Consider the following 19,174-nt stretch of genomic DNA (forward strand, 5'->3'; position numbering starts at 1 on the left):
ATGCAAAGAATCTACAAAGGCTTCTAAAAGTGGTGAGCAAGGGCACAAGCTACAAGGTCAACATACAAAAATCAGGTGTGTTTCTATATACCATCATTAAACAATCAGAAAGCAAAATTTCAAAAGTAGTACTATTTACAGTAGTTCCAAAAATGTAAAACTTAGGTATAAATACAACAAAATATGTGGAACATCTGTATACCGAACTACAAAATGTTGAAAAGAATCAAAGAAGACCTAAGTAAATGGAGAGAAAAACCATTTTTGTGGTTGGAAGCCTCAATATATTTAAGATGTCAGTTCACCTCAAGTAGAATGGAAGCCTCAATATTTTTAAGATATCAGTTCACCTCAAATAGATCTGTAAATTTAATGCATCACTAATCAAAATCCCAGTAACAATTTGTGTATACATAGATATTTTATTTCTTTTATACTATTTTAATTTTAGACAGGCTCTTGCTCTTCCCCCAGGCTGGCTGCAGTGGCACAATCACTATTTACTGCAATCTTCGAACTCTTGGGCTCAACCAATCTCCTGCCTCAGGTTCCTGAGTAGCTGGGACTACAGGCATGTGCCACCATCCCCAGCTAATTTTTAAAAAATTTTTTGTATAGATGGAGTCACTATGTTGCCCAGGCTGTTCTCAAACCCCTACTCTCCCACAGTGCTGGTATTATAGGCATGAGCCACCATGCCTGGCCAGATAATTGATTTTAAAATTTATAGTGGAAAGTCAAAGGTACCAGACCAGCCAAAGCAAGCTTGAAAAACAACTAAATTGGACCGAGCACAGTGGCTCACATCTGTAATCCCAGCAATCTGGAAGGCTGAGATGAGAGGAATGCTTGAGCTAAGGAGTTCAAGACCAGCCTGAGCAAGACTGAGATCCCATCTCTACGAAAATACATAAAAATTAGCCGGCAGTGTGGCATGAACTTGTAGTCCCAGCTACTCAGGAGGCTGAGGCAGGAGGATCTCTTGAGCCTAGGAATTTGATGCTTCAGTGAGCTATGATGACGCTACTGCGCACTACAGTCTAGCTGGGGAGACAGAGTAAGACTCTGTCTCAAAAAAAACTTAAGAGAACTCATGCTACCAGATTTTAATACTTACTATAAACCTGCAGTAATCAAAACATTGGTGTTAGCAGAATAGACAAGTCTAAAAGTAGCCCCAGGAAACATAGTTAATTGATTTTTGCCAAAGGTAAAAAGGCAATTCAAAATGGAAAAAGGATGGTCTTTGAATCAGTAGTACTAGATCAGTTTGGTATCCATGTGCAGAAAAGTGGATCCTCAATGTATACTTTACATAAAAAATGAATTCAAAATGGATCATAAATTTAAATATGAAATTTTAAAAACTCTAAAATTCTTAGAAGAAAGTGTAGGAGAAAATCTTTGTGACCTTAGGTTAGGCAAAGAGTTCTTAGTTATGACACTGGAAAAACTATAAGAGAAAAAATTGTTAAACTAGAATTCATCAACTTAAAACTTCTGTGAAAAACACTGTTCAGAGAATGGAAAGTCAAGCTAGAATGGGAGAAAGTATTTCTAAATCACATATCCAACAAAGAATTTGTGCCCAGCATATATAAAGAACTCTCAAAATTTATCAAAAAGAAAACAACACAATTTTTTAAATTTGCAAAAGATTTGAACAGATGCTTCACCAAAAAAGACATACAGATGTCAATTAAGCATTTGAAAGTATGCTCAACCTGAGTAGTCATTGGAGAAATACAAATTAGAAGCAAAATAAAATACCACTACATTCCTATTAGAATGCTGAGAGAGAAAAAGAGACTAGCAATAGCACATGCTGGCCAGGATGCAAAACAGTTGGAATCCTCAAATATTACTAGGGGGAATACAAAATGGTACAACTACTCTGGAAAACAATTGGACATTTTCTTATAAAGTTAAACATATGCTTAACTTCGACCCAATACTCCCAGATATTTATCCTAGAGAAATGAAAATTTATGTTTACACTAAAATCTGTACACACATGTTTATAGTAGCATTATTCATAATGGCCCCAAACTGGAAACAACTCAATGTCCTTCAATAGGTGAATGGATAAATTTTATTACCTCCTGTTACTCAGTAATAACAAGCAACCATCTATTGATACAGGCAGAAACATGGGTGAATCTCCACAATATGCTAAGTGAAAGAAGCCTCTTTCAAAATGTTGTATGTTTTACAATTATCCATTTCTATGACATTCTCAAAATGTCAAAAGCTATATGCAGTGATTACCAGGGGTTAAGGTAGATGGCAAGTTTGACTATGGCATCAACATGAGGGAATTTTGAAGGTAAAGGAACTGAACTGTTCTTGTATCGCTATTGTGGTGGGGGTTTCATGAATCTATGCATGTGTTAAAACTCAGAACTGGCCGGGCGCGGTGGCTCACGCCTGTAATCCTAGCTCTCTGGGAGGCCGAGGCGGGCGGATTGCTCAAGGTCAGGAGTTCAAAACCAGCCTGAGCAAGAGCGAGACCCCGTCTCTACTATAAATAGAAAGAAACTAATTGGCCAACTGATATATATAGAAAAAATTAGCCGGGCATGGTGGCGCATGCCTGTAGTCCCAGCTACTCGGGAGGCTGAGACAGAAGGATCGCTCGAGCCCAGGAGTTTGAGGTTGCTGTGAGCTAGGCTGACGCCACGGCACTCACTCTAGCCTGGGCAACAAAGCGAGACTCTGTCTCAAAAAAAAAACCAAAAAAAAAAAAAAAACCTCAGAACTGTGTGCCAACAAAGAAAACAAGTTTATATAAAAGTAATTTTTTAAAAATCTACCATCTAGAATTATTGTTAAAATCTTTATTTGTATCTTCCAGATTAAGTTTCTCACCATCTTTGCAAACTTAGATGTATATAGTACACGTATATGCAAACACACATCAACATAATTTTTAGTAGCTGCATTTCACAGAATGTCATTTGAGTTATTCTTGTTTTTCAGAATGACTGGTTTTTTTGTAAACTTCACTGTAAAGCTATTTTTTCACATTTTACATTGTTTTATAATAGATTCTCAAAAGTAGAATTACTCATTTAGAAAATAAATATTTTTCAAATGAGTTTATCCCTGATCAAGCCTGTAAGGAGTAATCTGAGAATGACAGAAATTCTAGGAAGATATATTTGAAACCTTGGGCTTGCCACAGTGGCTCACACCTGTAATCCCAACACTTTGGGAGGCTAAGACAGGAGCATTGCTTGAGTTCAGGAGTTTGTGACCAGCCTGGGCAACATAATGGGACCCCATCTCTGTAAAACATTTTTAAAAAACTAACTGAGCATAGTGGTACATGCCTTTAGCTACTTGGTAGGCTGAGGTTGGAGGATCACTTAACTCCAGGAATTCAAGGCCACAGTGAGCTATAATTGCTACTGTACTCCAGCCTGGTTGACAGAGAAAGACCCTGTCTCAAAACAAACAAACAAACAAACAAACAAAAAAACCCCAGAAATCTTGAATATTGAAGTGGTGCAAAGAATTGGCAAGATGAGTTTGTCAAGGGAGTTCTCTGATAATTGAGGAATCAGAGCTTATGAAAATCTGTTATAACATCATTTAATCTTGTTTACTTATAAAATTTCCTTCATATTTTAGAAATTTCGGAAGTAATATTTAACAATCTTTTAAATGGCTTTATCTGTTGGAGTTAATCTTCATACCTTTTTTAAAAATTGTTCTTCTCCTTATTTAATAGAACCCAGAATTTATTTTTTTCACTATGCTTAGTGGAAAGATTAAGTTGCAATTTTTACCCATTCTGGAATATCTTAAGTTGCTTAAAAGGCCTTTAATTTTTAATGTGTTATTTGTTTTCATCTGATTGTTTTCGGAGTTCCTTGGTGTAAATATTTTCTAGTTAACCCTATTGCTGCCATCGTCTTAATATATGTTGTTATGTATGTGTGATCAGTAGATATAACACATTATTTCTGTACCTGAATGTATCTATATAATGTGTGTAATATATACATACACATACTCAGTAATTTCATGTTTTGTCTTCACAAATGTTTTTTGAAAGTTTGATAGCACCAATTATTGGTGAAGTTGTGAGGAGTGAGAATTCTTATATTTCTAATGTGAGTATAAATTTTGATGCACTTTAAAGAGGAAAAATATGTAATGAAATTGGAAACTTGTATATGGTACAACTGGTCAATCTGGATAGTCTATGCTGGAGAAACTGTTACAAATATACATAAAGAGATAAGTACAGAGGATGTTATTGCAACAATGTTGTAATGATGAAAAAGCAGAATATCTAGCTGTTCCTTAGTAGAAAAGTAGACAAACTGTACTGTATTTTTACAATGGAATTTTGTATTTCAATTAAAGTAAATGAACCAAATCCATATATATGAACATGAATAAATATCTAAAACAATATTGAGTGAAAAAAGCAAGTTGCCAAAACTTAGAGGGGTTGATATCATCTATGTACATTTTCAAGGCAGAAAACTACATTATGTATTGTTTATAGACACACAAAAAACATGTATGAGACTGAAACATACCAAAGAATGATAGAGACCAATTTCAGCATAGTATGGGTGAAGGAGGAAAGGGAGAAGAAGTAGGCATGTGATTTCATTTCTTCTTTATAAGGAGAGAAGCTGAAGTAAATTTGGCAAAATGCAAAAATCTGTGTAATTTCAGTGGTAGCTTCACATATATTATATTTAACTATTTTAAAATTTTAAAAATTTTATATTAAAATTCTGTTTAGCTTGAAGCTCAACTAGAGAAAAAAGACCAACAGTTTAAAGAACAAGAAAAGACTATGTCCATGTTGCAACAAGATATAATGTGCAAACAACATCATCTTGAATCACTAGATAGACTCTTGACAGAAAGCAAAGGAGTAAGTTTATGTTTCTGTAACATACCTTTAAATCTAATCAGCCTGTTACTAATGGTAAAATGTTTATTTTCATACTTATACTTTTCCTACCAATCTGTATGTTTTCAGGAAATGGAAAAGGAAAATATGAAGAAAGATGAAGCTTTGAAAGCATTACAGAACCAAGTATCTGAAGAAACAATCAAGGCTAGTATGCTAATACTTTAATTTTTTTTTCTTATTGGAGAAATTCTTGTGGCTTTTTTACTTTTCTTTATAAATTGTAAAAATTGTATACATGAAAGTCAATTACGAGTTGAATATTTGACCTTACTAAATGAACTTACTTTCTTTAAGTACATTTTCTTCAATATGAATTATCTTAATTATTTGATAGTTGATAATCTAGTTTGTAGATTATCTAACCTCTTTTTTTGTCTTAAAAAAGGTTTTAGTCACCTTTAAGGTTTGTTTAATGTTAGCTATAATGCTATTTATTAACATCACCAATAAAGAATTAACAGAGGAAGTGGAGGGAAATGAAACTGAAAGTGATCTGGTTTTTCTTGTTTTCACCAGTTGTGCTAGAAGATTAATTGGGAGGTAAATCTAGAATTTCTAGCTAAAATGTCAGTTTTGTTGCTAAATTGGGTTTCAGTTCTGGCTTCAAAGTGGTAACTAACTTACTGTAACCTTGGCCAGGTTATTTAAGCTCTCTGAACTTTAATTGTTTCATCTGTAAAATAGGGATAACAATACCCTAGAAGAGCAATAGTGTGAAGATTAAATGAATTGAAGTATATAAAGTATTTAGCACATATACAAAGTCACCCAAAATTTTGTAACTAATAGCTACATATTCAGTATTTTCTCCTTTGCATTTTTAGTGTCAAAATAGGTCCAAATATGCTATTATCTTTATTCTGTCATATACAGCTTGAATATAAAAGATTTTTTTTAAAAAAATGCTATTATTTACCTTTTTGCCAGTATTCTGTTTTAACCCATTTTGTGACTATATGTACCCATATAGACATAATTATATATTTATCCATAGTTATTCCTATAGCGTTCACCAAAACTCCTAAAATTTAATGCTATGTTAGTTCATTTCCTCATGAATAACCTTGAAGTTTATTACCTTAAAAAATCATTACTATACAAAGTTTGTAGGCATGAAATAATTTCATTAAATAAAGCTCATATAGCCACTTAATGTCTGGTTTTCATTAAACTACCTAACACATCTAGGCAGTCATCTGGTAAGGTATTTCCATACGTCAGTAGCCAGATAAGAGATGGAAAGGAAGTCAGCAAAGGAATAAGTTATGATGTTAGGTTTTATTACCTTAGTACTTTTTCTAGGTTTACTGTTTGGGGGGAAAAATCAAAATGAGGAAGAAATATAGAAGCAAAAATTCTATGACTCAAGCTATGCTAAATGATTCTAACACATAGGATATCTGTAGCAGCAAAATAGAAGTCTAAAGTCTACTTTTTGCTCTTGACAATGTCATTACCACCTTCCTTTCAGGACTTTGATCCATGTTTCTCTGCATGCCTCAATTTGGTTTTTGCAAAAGAAACAGAAATTATCTATAGGAGAATTATAAGGATCAGCTTAAAATTGTATCACTTCTAAAAGTATGATTAATGAATGAAAAGTTCATAAGAAAGTTCTGAACAAGTAACAAGAAACCAATAATTTTTTTTTTTTATTTCAATAGATTTAGGAGGTAAAAGTAGAGTTTTGTTACATGGATATGTTGTATAGTGGTGAGACATGGGCTTTAGGCATACCCATCAGCTGAATAATGTATGTTGTACCAGTCAATAATTTTTCATCCTTCACCCTCTCCCACCCTTTCTCCTTCTGAGTCTCCAGTGTTCATTATGTCACTCTGTATGACCATACATACCCATAGCTTAGCTCCCATTTATAAGAGAAATCATGTAGTTTATGGTTTTTTGTTCCTAAGTTACTTCCCTTAGGATAATAGCCTCCAATTCCATCCATGTTGCTGCAAAACACATTATTTCATTGTGTTTTATGGCTGAGTAGTATTCCATGCTATATACACCACATTTTTTTTATCTACCCATCAGTTGATGAGCACCTAAGTTGATTCCATATCTTTGTGATTGTGAATTTTGCTGCTGTAAGCATATGAGTACAAGTATCTTTTTGATATAATGATTTTTTTCCTTTAGGTAGATATACTCAGTAGCACAATTGCTGGATTGAATGATTAATCTATTTTTAGTTCTTTGGGGAATCTCCATACTGATTTCCGTGGAGGTTGTACTAGTTTATATTCCCACCAATAGTGAATAAATAAGTGTTCCCTTTTTGCTGCATGTGTACCAACATCTATTGTTTTTTGACTTTTTAGTAATGGCCATTCTAATTGGAGTAAGATGTTATGTCATTGTAAGAAACCAATAAATTAAACAAATTGTTACCTGCTGTTAAGTAGAAAATTGAGAAAATGCTTATTATATTTAGAGATTTTATTTACTTATTTTGTTTTGTTTTCCTTTTATTTTCTACTCTGGATTCTTTTTTGTTTCCCCCAAGGAAAGTCTTAAGTGGAAAATAAATGAAGAGCTTAAATGCTTTCATTGAAGATGCTTAGCCTATAGCCCCAACTGGTTGTCCCAGACTGTGTATCCGAAGAGATTCTTTGGTTCAGCAGAGCAGTGTTTTTTGTTTGGTTTCATTTATTCATATGCATATATATATATATATGCAAGTGGTTTATATACAGTGTAAGAAGATATTTATTCGTACGAGATTCAGACTTTCAAACTCTTTGTTCAAATAAGAAACTCAACAGAGTAGTGGATTTTTATTAATTATATATTAGTTTTAATTGATTTATTAATTTCTAATTAGATTCATTTTAAAATTTTTCAGACTTAAAATAATTGAAAGAATAGTACAAGGAACACCTGGGTACCCCTCCCTTAGATTCGCTGTTTTTTAAACCCTGGTTATACTCAATCTCTATACACACATGTGCATCCTTGTGTGTGCACCTACCCACTTCCTTTTTTTGCCAAACCACCTGAGAGAAGGTTACATGTTGTAATTCTTTTTTTTTTTTTTCAGAATTTTTTTTTTTGTAGTTTTTTTTTTTTTTAATTTTTTTTTATTTTGGCATATTATGGGGGTACAGATTTTAAGGTTTCAATAAATGCCCATTTCCCCCCTCCCCCCAAAAGTCTGAGTCTCCATCATGACCATCTCCCAGATGGTGCACATCTCACTCATTATGTATGTATATACCCGCCCCCCTACCCCCTCCCACCTCCCCAATACCCTATTACTGTAGCACCTATGTGTCCACTTAGGTGCTACTCAGTTAATACCAGTTTGCTGGAGAATATATCTGGTGCTTGTTTTTCCATTCTTGGGATACTTCACTTAGTAGTATGGGTTCCAGCTCTAACCAGGAAAATATAAGATATGCTATATCACCGTTGTTTCTTAGAGCTGAATAGTACTCCATGGTAGACATATACCACATTTTATTAATCCATTCTTGGATTGATGGGCACTTGGGCTGTTTCCACAGCCTTGCGATTATGAATTGTGCTGCTATAAACATTCGAGTGCAGGTGTCTTTTTTGTAGAGTGTCACTGGATCATTTGGGTAGATGCCCAGCAATGGGATTGCTGGATCAAATGGTAGATTCACTTGTATCGCTTTAAGGTATCTCCATATTGCTTTCCACAGAGGTTGAACTAGTTTGCAGTCCCACCAGCAGTGTAGGAGTGTTCCTCTCTCTCCGCAACCACGCCAGCATTTATTGGTTGGAGATTTTTTGATAAAGGCCATTCTCACTGGGGTTAAGTGATATCTCATTGTGGTTTTGATTTGCATTTCCCTGGTGATTAGAGATGTTGAGCATTTCTTCATATGTTTGTTGGCCATTCTTCTGTCTTCTTTAGAAAAATTTCTGTTCAAGTCCTTTGCCCACTTTTTAATGGGGTTATTTGATTTTTTCTTCCTAATTTTCGTGAGTTCTAAGTATATTCTAGTTATCAGTCCCTTATCGGATGCATAGGATGCAAACATTTTCTCCCATTCTGTAGGTTGTCTGTTTACTTTCATGACTATTTCTTTGGCTGTGCAGAAGCTTTGTAGTTTGATCATGTCCCATTTATTTATTTTTGTTGCTGCTGTGATTGCCTTTGGGGACTTCTTCATAAACTCTTTGCCCAGGCCGATGTCTAGGAGAGTGTTTCCAACTTTTTCCTCTAGAGTTCTAATAGTTTCATATCTTAGGTTTAAGTCTGTTATCCAGCGTGAGTTGGTTTTTGTGAGAGGTGAAAGGTGTGGGTCCTGTTTTAGCCTTCTACAGGTGGCTATCCAGTTTTCCCAGCACCATTTATTGAAGAGAGATTCTTTTCCCCAGCGTATGTTTTTATCTGCTTTGTCAAAGATGAGATGGCTATATGAGGATGGTTTTATATCAGGATTCTCACATCTGTTCCACTGGTCAATATTCCTGTTTTTGTGCCAATACCATATTATTTTAATTACTACAGCTTTGTAGTATAGTTTGATATCTGGCATATTAATGCCTTCCCATTTTGTTTTTGTTGCCTAGAATTGCTCTTGATATTCGGGGTCTTCTTTGGTTCCATACGAAGCGTAAAATTATTTTTTCTATATCTGTGAAGAATGCTGATGGGATTTTAATAGGTATTGCATTGAATCTGTAGATTAGTTTGGGTAGTATAGACATTTTGATGATATTGAGTCTGCCGATCCACGAGCATGGTATGGATTTCCATCTGTTTACATCCTCTGCTATTTCCTTCCTCAGTGTTTCATAGTTCTCCCTGTAGAGGTCTTTTACCTCTTTGGTTAAATATATTCCTAGGTACTTTAATTTCTTTGTTGCTATTGTGAAGGGAATTGAGTCTTTGATTTGGTTCTCAATTAGATTGTTGTTGGCATATATGAATGCCTCTGATTTCTGTGTATTGATTTTGTATCCTGAGACTTTACTAAATTCATTGATCAGTTCCAGGAGTTTCTTGGTTGAATCCTCGGGGTTTTCTAGATACAATATCATATCATCAGCAAACAGTGAAAGTTTGATATCTTCTGCCCCTATTTGGATACCTTTGATTCCATTTTCTTGTCTGATTGCTGTAGCCAAGACTTCCAGCACTATGTTGAACAGAAGTGGAGATAGTGGGCAGCCTTGTCTGGTTCCAGTTCTAAGTGGGAATGATTTCAATCTTTCCCCATTCAGTATGATGTTGGCTATGGGTCTGTCATATATGGCTTGTATCATTTTTAGGTATGTCCCTTCTATGCCTATTTTCTTTTTTTTTTTTTGAGACAGAGTCTCGCTTTGTTGCCCAGGCTAGAGTGAGTGCCGTGGCGTCAGCCTAGCTCACAGCAACCTCAAACTCCTGGGCTCGAGTGATCCTTCTGCCTCAGCCTCCCGGGTAGCTGGGACTACAGGCATGCGCCACCATGCCCGGCTAATTTTTTTTTATATATATATATCAGTTGGCCAATTAATTTCTTTCTATTTATAGTAGAGACGGGGTCTTGCTCTTGCTCAGGCTGGTTTTGAACTCCTGACCTTGAGCAATCCGCCCGCCTCGGCCTCCCAAGAGCTAGGATTACAGGCGTGAGCCACAGCGCCCGGCCTATGCCTATTTTCTTAAGTGTTCGTATCATGAAAGGGTGTTGAATTTTGTCAAAAGCTTTTTCTGCATCTATTGAAAGAATCATGTGGTCTTTGTTTTTGCTTCTGTTTATGTGGTGAATTGCATTTATCGATTTACGTATGTTGAACCATCCCTGCATCCCTGGGATGAAGCCCACTTGGTCGTGGTGGATTATTTTTTTGATAAGTGTCTGGATTCGGTTAGCTAAGATTTTGTTGAAAATTTTTGCATCTATATTCATTAGGGATATTGGTCTGTAGTTTTCCTTTTTTGTTGCATCCTTTCCTGGTTTTGGTATCAGAGTAATATTCGCTTCATAAAAGGTGTCAGGGAGGTTTCCGTTCTTCTCAATGTTGTGGAATAGTTTCTGCAAGATAGGTACTAGTTCTTCTTTGTAAGTATGGTAAAATTCAGGTGTGAAGCCATCTGGACCGGAACTTTTCTTTTTAGGGAGATTTTTAATTGCTGTTTCTATTTCAGCTGTTGAGATTGGTCTGTTCAGGGAATCTATTTCTTCCTGGTTGAGCCTAGGGAGGCTGTGTGTTTCTAGAAATTTGTCCATTTCCTCCACATTTTCCAGTTTGTGTGCATAAAGATTTTTGTAGTATTCATAAATTGTATCTTGTATCTCTTTGGGATCAGTTGTGATATCTCCTTTTTTATTCCTGATGGAGCTTATTAGAGATTTCTCTTTTCTGCTTTTCGTTAGCTTAGCCAATGGTGTGTCAATTTTGTTTATTTTTTCAAAGAACCAACTTTTTGTTTTATTAATCTCCTGAATAGCTTTCCTGTTTTCAATTTCGTTTAGTTCTGATTTGATCTTGTTGATTTCACTTCTTCTGGTGGGTTTGGGGTTGGTCTGTTCTTCTTTTTCCAGCTCTTTGAGTCGTTTCATTAGATTGTCTATTTGTGATCTTCTTGTCTTTTGGTTATAGGCATTTCTGGAGATAAACTTTCCTCTCAGAACTGCTTTAGCTGTGTCCCAGAGGAGTTGATAACTTGTCTCTCCATTGTCGTTTTCTTCATAGAACTTTTTTATTTCCGTCTTGATTTCTTCATTTACGAAGTAATCATTTAGTAGGAGGTTGTTTAATTTCCACGTTTTTGTGTAGAAATGTGAGTTTCTGTTAGGGTTGATTTCTAGTTTTATTCCACTGTGATCTGAGAAGGTACATGGTATGATTTCTATTTTTTTAAATTTCTTGAGATTTTCTTTGTGTCCTAGGATATGGTCAATCTTAGAGAATGTCCCGTGAGCTGATGAGAAGAACGTATATTCAGTGGATTTTGGGTAGAATGTTCTGTAGATGTCTGTCAGACCCAATTGTTCTAGAGTTTTGTTTAAGTCCATTATTTCTTTATTAATTTTCTGTTTGGAGGATCTGTCTCGTGCCGTCAGTGGGGTGTTGAAATCTCCGGCGATTATGGAGTTGCTATTAATCCATTTGCTTAGCTCCAGTAAGGTTTGCTTTATGAATCTGGGTGCACCTAAGTTGGGTGCATATATATTTAAAATTGTTATCTCTTCTTGTTGGACTGTGCCCTTCACCATTATATAATGACCCTCTTTGTCTTTTACTACTTTTGTTGGTTTAAAAACTAAATCATCTGAAATTAGAACTGCCACACCAGCCTTCTTTTGGCTTCTATTTGCTTGGAATATTGATCTCCACCCTTTTATTTTTAGTCTATATGCATCCTTGCAGGTTAGATGTGTTTGCTGAAGACAGCATATACTTGGCCTATATTTTCTTATCCATTCAGCCAGCCTATGTCTCTTGAGTGGAGAGTTTAAGCCATTCACATTTATTGAGAGAACTGATAGGTAAGGTAGATTACTGATCATTCTGTTGGGTTGGATGTTGTTGCTATGATTTCTGTCTTGAGCCATTGTAATATCTGGCCTTTAATATCTTTGGGTTTTGGTTGTTTTTATATTCGTGGGTTATTATTATGATGTTCCGTGCATAACGCTGTTTTAAGTACTTCTTGTAGGGCTGGTCTTGTCTTGGTGAATTCTCTGAGCCTTTGCTTGTCTGAGAATGTTTTTATTTCTCCTTCATATACGAAGCTTAGTTTTGCAGGGAATAATATTCTAGGCTGGGCATTGTTTTGTTTCAAAAGAGTGAGAATGGGGCCCCAGTCTCTCCTTGCTTGTAAAGTCTCATTAGAGAAGTCTGATGTTATTCGAATTGGCTTTCCCTTGTATGTTACTTGCTTCTTTTGTCTTACAGCTCTTAGAAGGGCCTCTTTAGTTGATACTTTGGTCAGTCTGATGACTGCATGTCGTGACGTCTTCCTGTTTGCATTGAATCTCCCAGGGGTCCTCTGAGCTTCTTGAACTTGTATATCAAGATTTTGAGCAAGGCCTGGGAAATTTTCCTCTATTATATCTTCAAACAGCTTGTCCAACCCTTGAGTGTTGTCTTCTTCCCCTTCTTGTAACCCTATGACCCTCACATTAGGTTTCTTCACATAATCCCACAGCTCTTGTAGGCTTTGCTCTTTTCTCTTGTTTCTCTGCTCTATTTCTGTGACTGATTTATTTAATTGGAGGGTGTTATCTTCAAGCTCTGAGATTCTTTCTTTTGTTTCATCTACCCTGTTCTTGAGACTTTCCACTGTATTTTGTAGTTCCTTGAATTGATTCTTCATTTCCAGGAGTTTGGTTACACTTTTCTTCAATGTGTCTATTTCTTTTCTCATATCCTGGAGACTTTTTGTGGTTTCTTGGTGTTGGTTATTGAGTTGTTGTTGCAGCTGGGTGAGTGTTCTTATGTTCCACATACGAAATTCCTCTTCTGTCATATTGGTTGCCTGATTTTGGTCGGTGTCCATTTCTAGGGGGCTGGTGCTCCTCTTTGGGGGTGTGTTTTCCATTTGGTTCTTCATATTTCCTGAGTTCTTTCGCTGATTTCTTCCCATGTCGATCAGTTGTTGTTTCTTTCCTTAGGTTATTGTTTGGGTATTCACACACCTTGTTTAGTTTCTGAGGCGTTAGGTGGTGCCTGTGGGTGAAATTGGACCACTCCCTGTATATTGAGTCAGTGGGTGCCGTGGAAAGGCTGTGCAAGATGCCGTCCCTGTCAGTAGGTGGCGTTTGCTTGGAGGAACAGGCTATGGTGTTGATTTTGAGTCCTGTTATCAGCTCTTGTTCTGGGCGGAGCTGGCTTGGGTAAGCCTGCCCTCAGGCCGTTAGCAGGGGTCAAAGTTCTGTTCTCTGCTTCCAGGGAAAGTTATCAGGGCGGGGCTGGAATGGTCCCACTCAGCCAGAAAGTCTGGGTGTGGGGGTGGGGCTGTCTGAGACCCGCAGTCTGGATCGGGCCTCGCTTCTTTCCACCCTCCCCAACTCCGCAGCTACTCCTGGGCCTCTGCCAGCAGGCTAGACCACAAGCCACCAGGCCTCCCCGGACTGTGATGCCGGCGGGGAGGTTCCCTGCACAGGAACGCCACCTGGGTTGGGCGCATGGCCTCCTCCTGGGAGGAGGATTGCCCTCTAGGACGCCGATCCGCCCCTGGAGGCACACAGACCTCAGTAGGCTATTCATGTATAACCCTTCTGTGCCCCGGGCAATGCTAGCCCTCGGTGCAGGGGATCTGGTCTGCAGGTCCGACCTCTGGGTCCCAGAGTTCAAACTGTATTCCCACCAGGGAGAGGATTTCCGGTCCTAATTCACCCACAGGGAGCCCAAGCTGGGTCTATGTCTCTCAGCCTCTGTGTCGGCACCGTTTTCCTGGGAACACGGTGCCAGCAGCACCTGGGAGGGCGGGCGGGGTCCCAAAGGGGAAGGTCCTGTTCCCTGGAGGTGCCTCCGGCTGGTGGCTGTATTGTCTCTCTGGGCAGCCGCGGGTAGGGTCGGCGGAGGGGAGGAGGAGGCAATATGGCGCCTGCCGTGTGGCTCGGGTCCGTGCACACGGAGGTGCCCGGAGGAAGTTGGGAACCTGGTGCCACGTCTGCTACAGGCTCACCGTTGGCAGGCGGCGGCAGTCTCTGGGCTGGTGTCCGCAGGTCTCTCCACCCGCTGGGGAGCCCACCAGCAGTCCCGAATGCAGGGGAGGGGAAACAGCAAATCTACCTACCCTTGCCGCTGGTCTCCGGGCTGCTCCGGTGGTCTCAGCCTTCAGTTCTCCTCCGCAGCCTCCTCCCGTGGAGTCTCCCGGGGTCTCAGGTACCCCTCCTTCCGGCCCTTGTCCGCTGTATGCTCATCTTCTTGCTTCTTTCCTCTAGTTTCTGCTAGAATCTGTCTTTTCTGCAGAGACCCTCTGTCTGGCGGTGTTATTCGTCCGCCATCTTGGTCCGCCCCACATGTTGTAATTCTTTATGTCTTTAATGGTTAAACATGCATCTTCTTTGAACAGAAACTTTATCCTATGTGGCTATACTACCATTACACACCAGAGAAATTCAATATTAATTTAATAACATCATTTAATACAAAGTTCATACTGAAATTTTCCCAATTAATTAAAAAAGGTCTTTATACCCGTGCTGCTCAAAGCATGGTCTATGGACTAGCAGTATCAACATCACCTGGAAGCTTGTTAGACTTACTGAATATCTAGCCATTCCCCAGTCATAGGACTAAAGTGAATCAAGTGAGATGCCTCTGACACAAAATTTAAGGAGACACTCTCAGGATTATGCAAGTAAAAGGTTGGTTCTTTCACTACATCTTATTATAAGGTGGTGACTGCCATATTTCACTATTTTAAGGGCACAATTTTTTCATTAATAATTAGCAAACTTTGAGGTGATTCTTTGAGGCCATATGAATGTCCTGTTCCTTATAACCAGTGGTTTTAACATCTAGTGACGAACCTTGCCTGACTAAATGGATTACCATGTTGTTAATTGTCAGGTATTGAATTCTGACATAATCATAGATTTTATTTTTTTCTCTCTGTGTGGAAGATGATACAAGCACCAATGCCCAATCTCTTGTTTAAGAAAGAAAACTTACAAGTATTTATACCTTCATAAAGCAAATGTTAATTTAAAAATTATTACTGAGGCAACAGTTTACTAACAAAGTCATTCAGACTTAACAAACTTTTTAGCTGTTAGTGGACAGGCTATAGGGACATGCACAGGCTATAGGGACAATCTTGGAAAACTGTATCTTACAACATTCCCTTTTTAGAAATAAGAGTTGCAAGGATAATTTCATGATGTAGAATAGTATCTGCAAGAGGGTACATTTTCATTTTTTCTTCATGCTGTGATTTCTTTCACACTTTTAAGACTGCTTACTGGAATGTTATTAGCATTAAGAGGAAAAACACCCCTAAGAAGCTCAAAATTACCATAAGGAAAAGAAAGGAACAAGACAAGAATCTTATTAAAAGATGAGATACGGAGCATGTATGCAAATTATGGGCCTTAAACTAACTTTTTGAAAGAAAAACTTACTGAATTTGAGTTGCTCTATAATATTGATAGTATAAACCATTTATAGCTATATGAGCACTTGAACCAAGTTAAAGTACTACCTTTCTGAAAATGTTTTCACTGATTCAAAGCCTTCTGAGTTTTTTTCTAGCTGGCAAAAAATCTTCATTTTCTTAATAACTACAGCATTTCAAAATATTTTCTCCTTAGCATCGTTAGCAATACACTAGTTTGTACTGATTTTCCTATTTTTCTTAGGGTGGCTTAAGACATAGGCTCAAATACTAGTTACCTTTTAAAGAAGGTCTTTTAGGGTGTTTGGCCTACAGGTCCTTGACAATTGTCTTCAGTCTATGTTGTCAATCTTAGTTCCCAAATAACCATATCCAACAAATTCATACTCTTAATACCCTAAGCTCTTGCCAACTTCTCACCCTTCCCTTTCACAGTGTCTGATTTCTGAGCATACTCCCTCTTTCTGGAATGCCCTTTTCCACTTCTTCAACTCTTGTTTATTCTTCTGGATTCCATTCCCAGGTTTCCTCTTTGGTTCCTTAGTTTGCAGTGAAGAATGAATTTTCTCAATAAATCTCTTCCATAATAGCATTTTATATCCTAAGTAGGACTGAATATTCACTATTTGAAGCAGGGAGGTAACATTATTGAGCATATAATAATAAGCATTCCTTAATATTAGTTGATTTTCTTTCCTCATCCCCTCACTTTTTTCCTACTTAGGTCAGACAACTAGATTCAGCATTGGACATTTGTAAGGAAGAACTTGCCTTGCATTTGAGTCAATTGGAAGGAAATAAGGAAAAGTTTGAAAAACAGCTAAAGAAGAAATCTGAAGAGGTAAATTAAGATTTCTTTTATAGATGGCATAGTTTTCAAGTGATTTCTTTTTGAAATGTTATTTTCAATATATATTTTTATGTATTTGAAACCAAAAAAATCTTTCTAGTAACACGTAACCAATTTTCTATTCTTTTAGGAACAGACATTATTTTAATACAACATAAAGTATGACACCTTAAAATTCAAATTCTTTTATTTACTTTTAGGGAACCAGAAGAATTAATTATTAATATTACAGAGTCATTTTAATATAAAATTATATACTTAAAACACTTAGATTAAATTAATACTTAGAACATTGTTTAGATTTAGAGGTTTAAAATTCTTCAAAAATTTTCCATTTCTCTGAAAGATTGAGAATTAAGTTTAGAAATTCAGTTTTCTTTATGAGATGGATGTCTCAGATACTAAACTGAAGACTTTTCTTTAGTTATCTTATTCATCTCTGTCAGTGTGTAGCACTTACAGCATAATAGGCATTCACTAAATGTTTGATCAAGGGATAATCTTAGTGAATAATTGCTCCATTTCTTTGTTAGAATTTATATATTTTAACCTTACATTCATTTTTAGAAATAGTTCCCAATGAATCTTAATCAAGGTTGACTTGAATATATCAGAAAGAAAATATATCAGCCAGAAAAACAGAAGCCCTTATATATCTTTCTAATTGGGGGAATTTTATACAGATAATTAAATACATGGGTGATGGAAGAGTGCAGAAGCCAAATGGCATACTAAAGCAACTCAGAGATTATGATAAGCGGAGACCAGCTACTATCCTTAGAATTAGAGGAACATCAGGAAAAGATGGTGTGACCATGGTCCAGAAGCAGAGCTGCCAAGCTGGAGGTGGAGCCAAAGAGAAAGGGTCTGTCTAGTAGGAATTAGGGCAATGAAGGATGAGTGGCCAATAGGTTTGGCCACTCCCTTTGGCCAATCCTATTTGTAATATAGAGAGTAAGAGAGGCTAAGCAGTGCAGGTCTTATAATACACAAAACAGATCAGGGGAAAGCAGGGATAGATCTAAGAGCAATTATGTAGTTGACCAGCACTCCAGACTTAGGTGCATGATGTAATTATATAGCCTTAGGGGTTTGAAAAAAAAGAAATCTTTAGATTTTATAAGGTCATATCTTCTTCTCCCCACCTCCCCTTTTGAAAGTTTTTATAGCATCTTTGACAGATGGACATATAATTCTCTAGTATGTAGAAATTAAATCATCTAAACTATGTATATTCTGACATTTTAAAATAGGAATATCTTAAAGCTGAGTAGTACTCCATGGTATACATATACCACATTTTATTAATCCACTCATGAATTGATGAGCACTTGGTTTGTTTCTACAGCTTTGCAATTGAGAATTGTGCTGCTATAAACATTCGAGTGCAGGTGTCTTTTTCATAAAGTGACTTTTGATCTTTTGGGTAGATGCCCAGTAATGGAATTGCTGGATCAAATGGTAGATCTACTTGTATCGCTTTGAGGTATCTCCATATTGCTTTCCACAGAGGTTGAACTAGTTTGCAGTCCCACCAGCAGTGTAGGGTGTTCCTCTCTCTCCGCATCCACGCCAGTATTTGTTGTTTGGTGACTTTTTGATAAAGGCCATTCTCACTGGAGTTAAGTGATATCTCACTGTGGTTTTGATTTGCATTTCCCTGATGATTAGAGATTTTGAACATTTTCATCTGTCTTCTTTTGAGAAGTTTCTGTTTATGTCCTTTGCCCATTTTTTGATAGGGTTGTTTGATTTTTTCTTGCTGATTTTCCTGAGTTCTAAATCCATGGAGTACTACTTAGCTTTAAGAAACAATGGTGATATAGCACCTCTTGTATATTCCTGGATAGAGCTGGAACCCATTCTACTAAGTGAAGTATCCCAAGAATGGAAAAACAAGCACCACATGTAGTCACCAGCAAATTGGTATTAACAACACCTAAGTGAACATATAGGAATAACATTTAACGGGTGTCGGGAGGGTGGGGGGGCGAGGAGAGGATGGGTATATACAACCACAACGAGTAAGATGTGCAATGTTTGGGGGATGGACATGCTTGAAGCTCTTACTAATGATGTTGAGCATGTTTTTCTATGCATATTTGCTGTCCTTCTTTAATATTCTTTGGTGAAGTGTCTAAAACTTGATGAATAGTCTGCACTGATTTTTAGAGCAGTGAAATTACTCTGTATCATACTTTAATGGATATATGTCATTACATATTTGTCCAAGCTCATAAAATGTACAACACCATGAGTGAACCCTGATGTAGACTATGGACTTTTGGTAATAGTGATATGTAAATGTAGACTCATCAATTGTAACAAATGTACCATTCTGATG

General features: G+C 37.1%; 1 protein-coding gene across 8 annotated transcripts in view; it reads left to right on the top strand.

Annotated features, from left to right (window-relative positions):
• The window catches only part of CCDC18 (coiled-coil domain containing 18), a 171,610-nt gene that overhangs the window by 52,794 nt on the left and 99,642 nt on the right, over positions 1-19,174 (top strand). For 7 of the 8 annotated variants that reach the window (XM_075999855.1, XM_020283117.2, XM_075999857.1 and 4 more), the window contains 3 exons: positions 4,766-4,900; positions 5,009-5,086; positions 16,705-16,821. In XM_075999855.1, coding sequence (XP_075855970.1) covers positions 4,766-4,900; positions 5,009-5,086; positions 16,705-16,821 — 330 coding nt within the window. The remainder of the gene's footprint in view (positions 1-4,765; positions 4,901-5,008; positions 5,087-16,704; positions 16,822-19,174) is intronic. The other variant, XM_075999856.1, reaches the window with a different exon arrangement.

The sequence above is a fragment of the Microcebus murinus genome, chromosome 2 (genome assembly GCF_040939455.1).
Source record: "Microcebus murinus isolate Inina chromosome 2, M.murinus_Inina_mat1.0, whole genome shotgun sequence".
Classification (NCBI taxonomy): Eukaryota; Metazoa; Chordata; class Mammalia; order Primates; family Cheirogaleidae; genus Microcebus; species Microcebus murinus.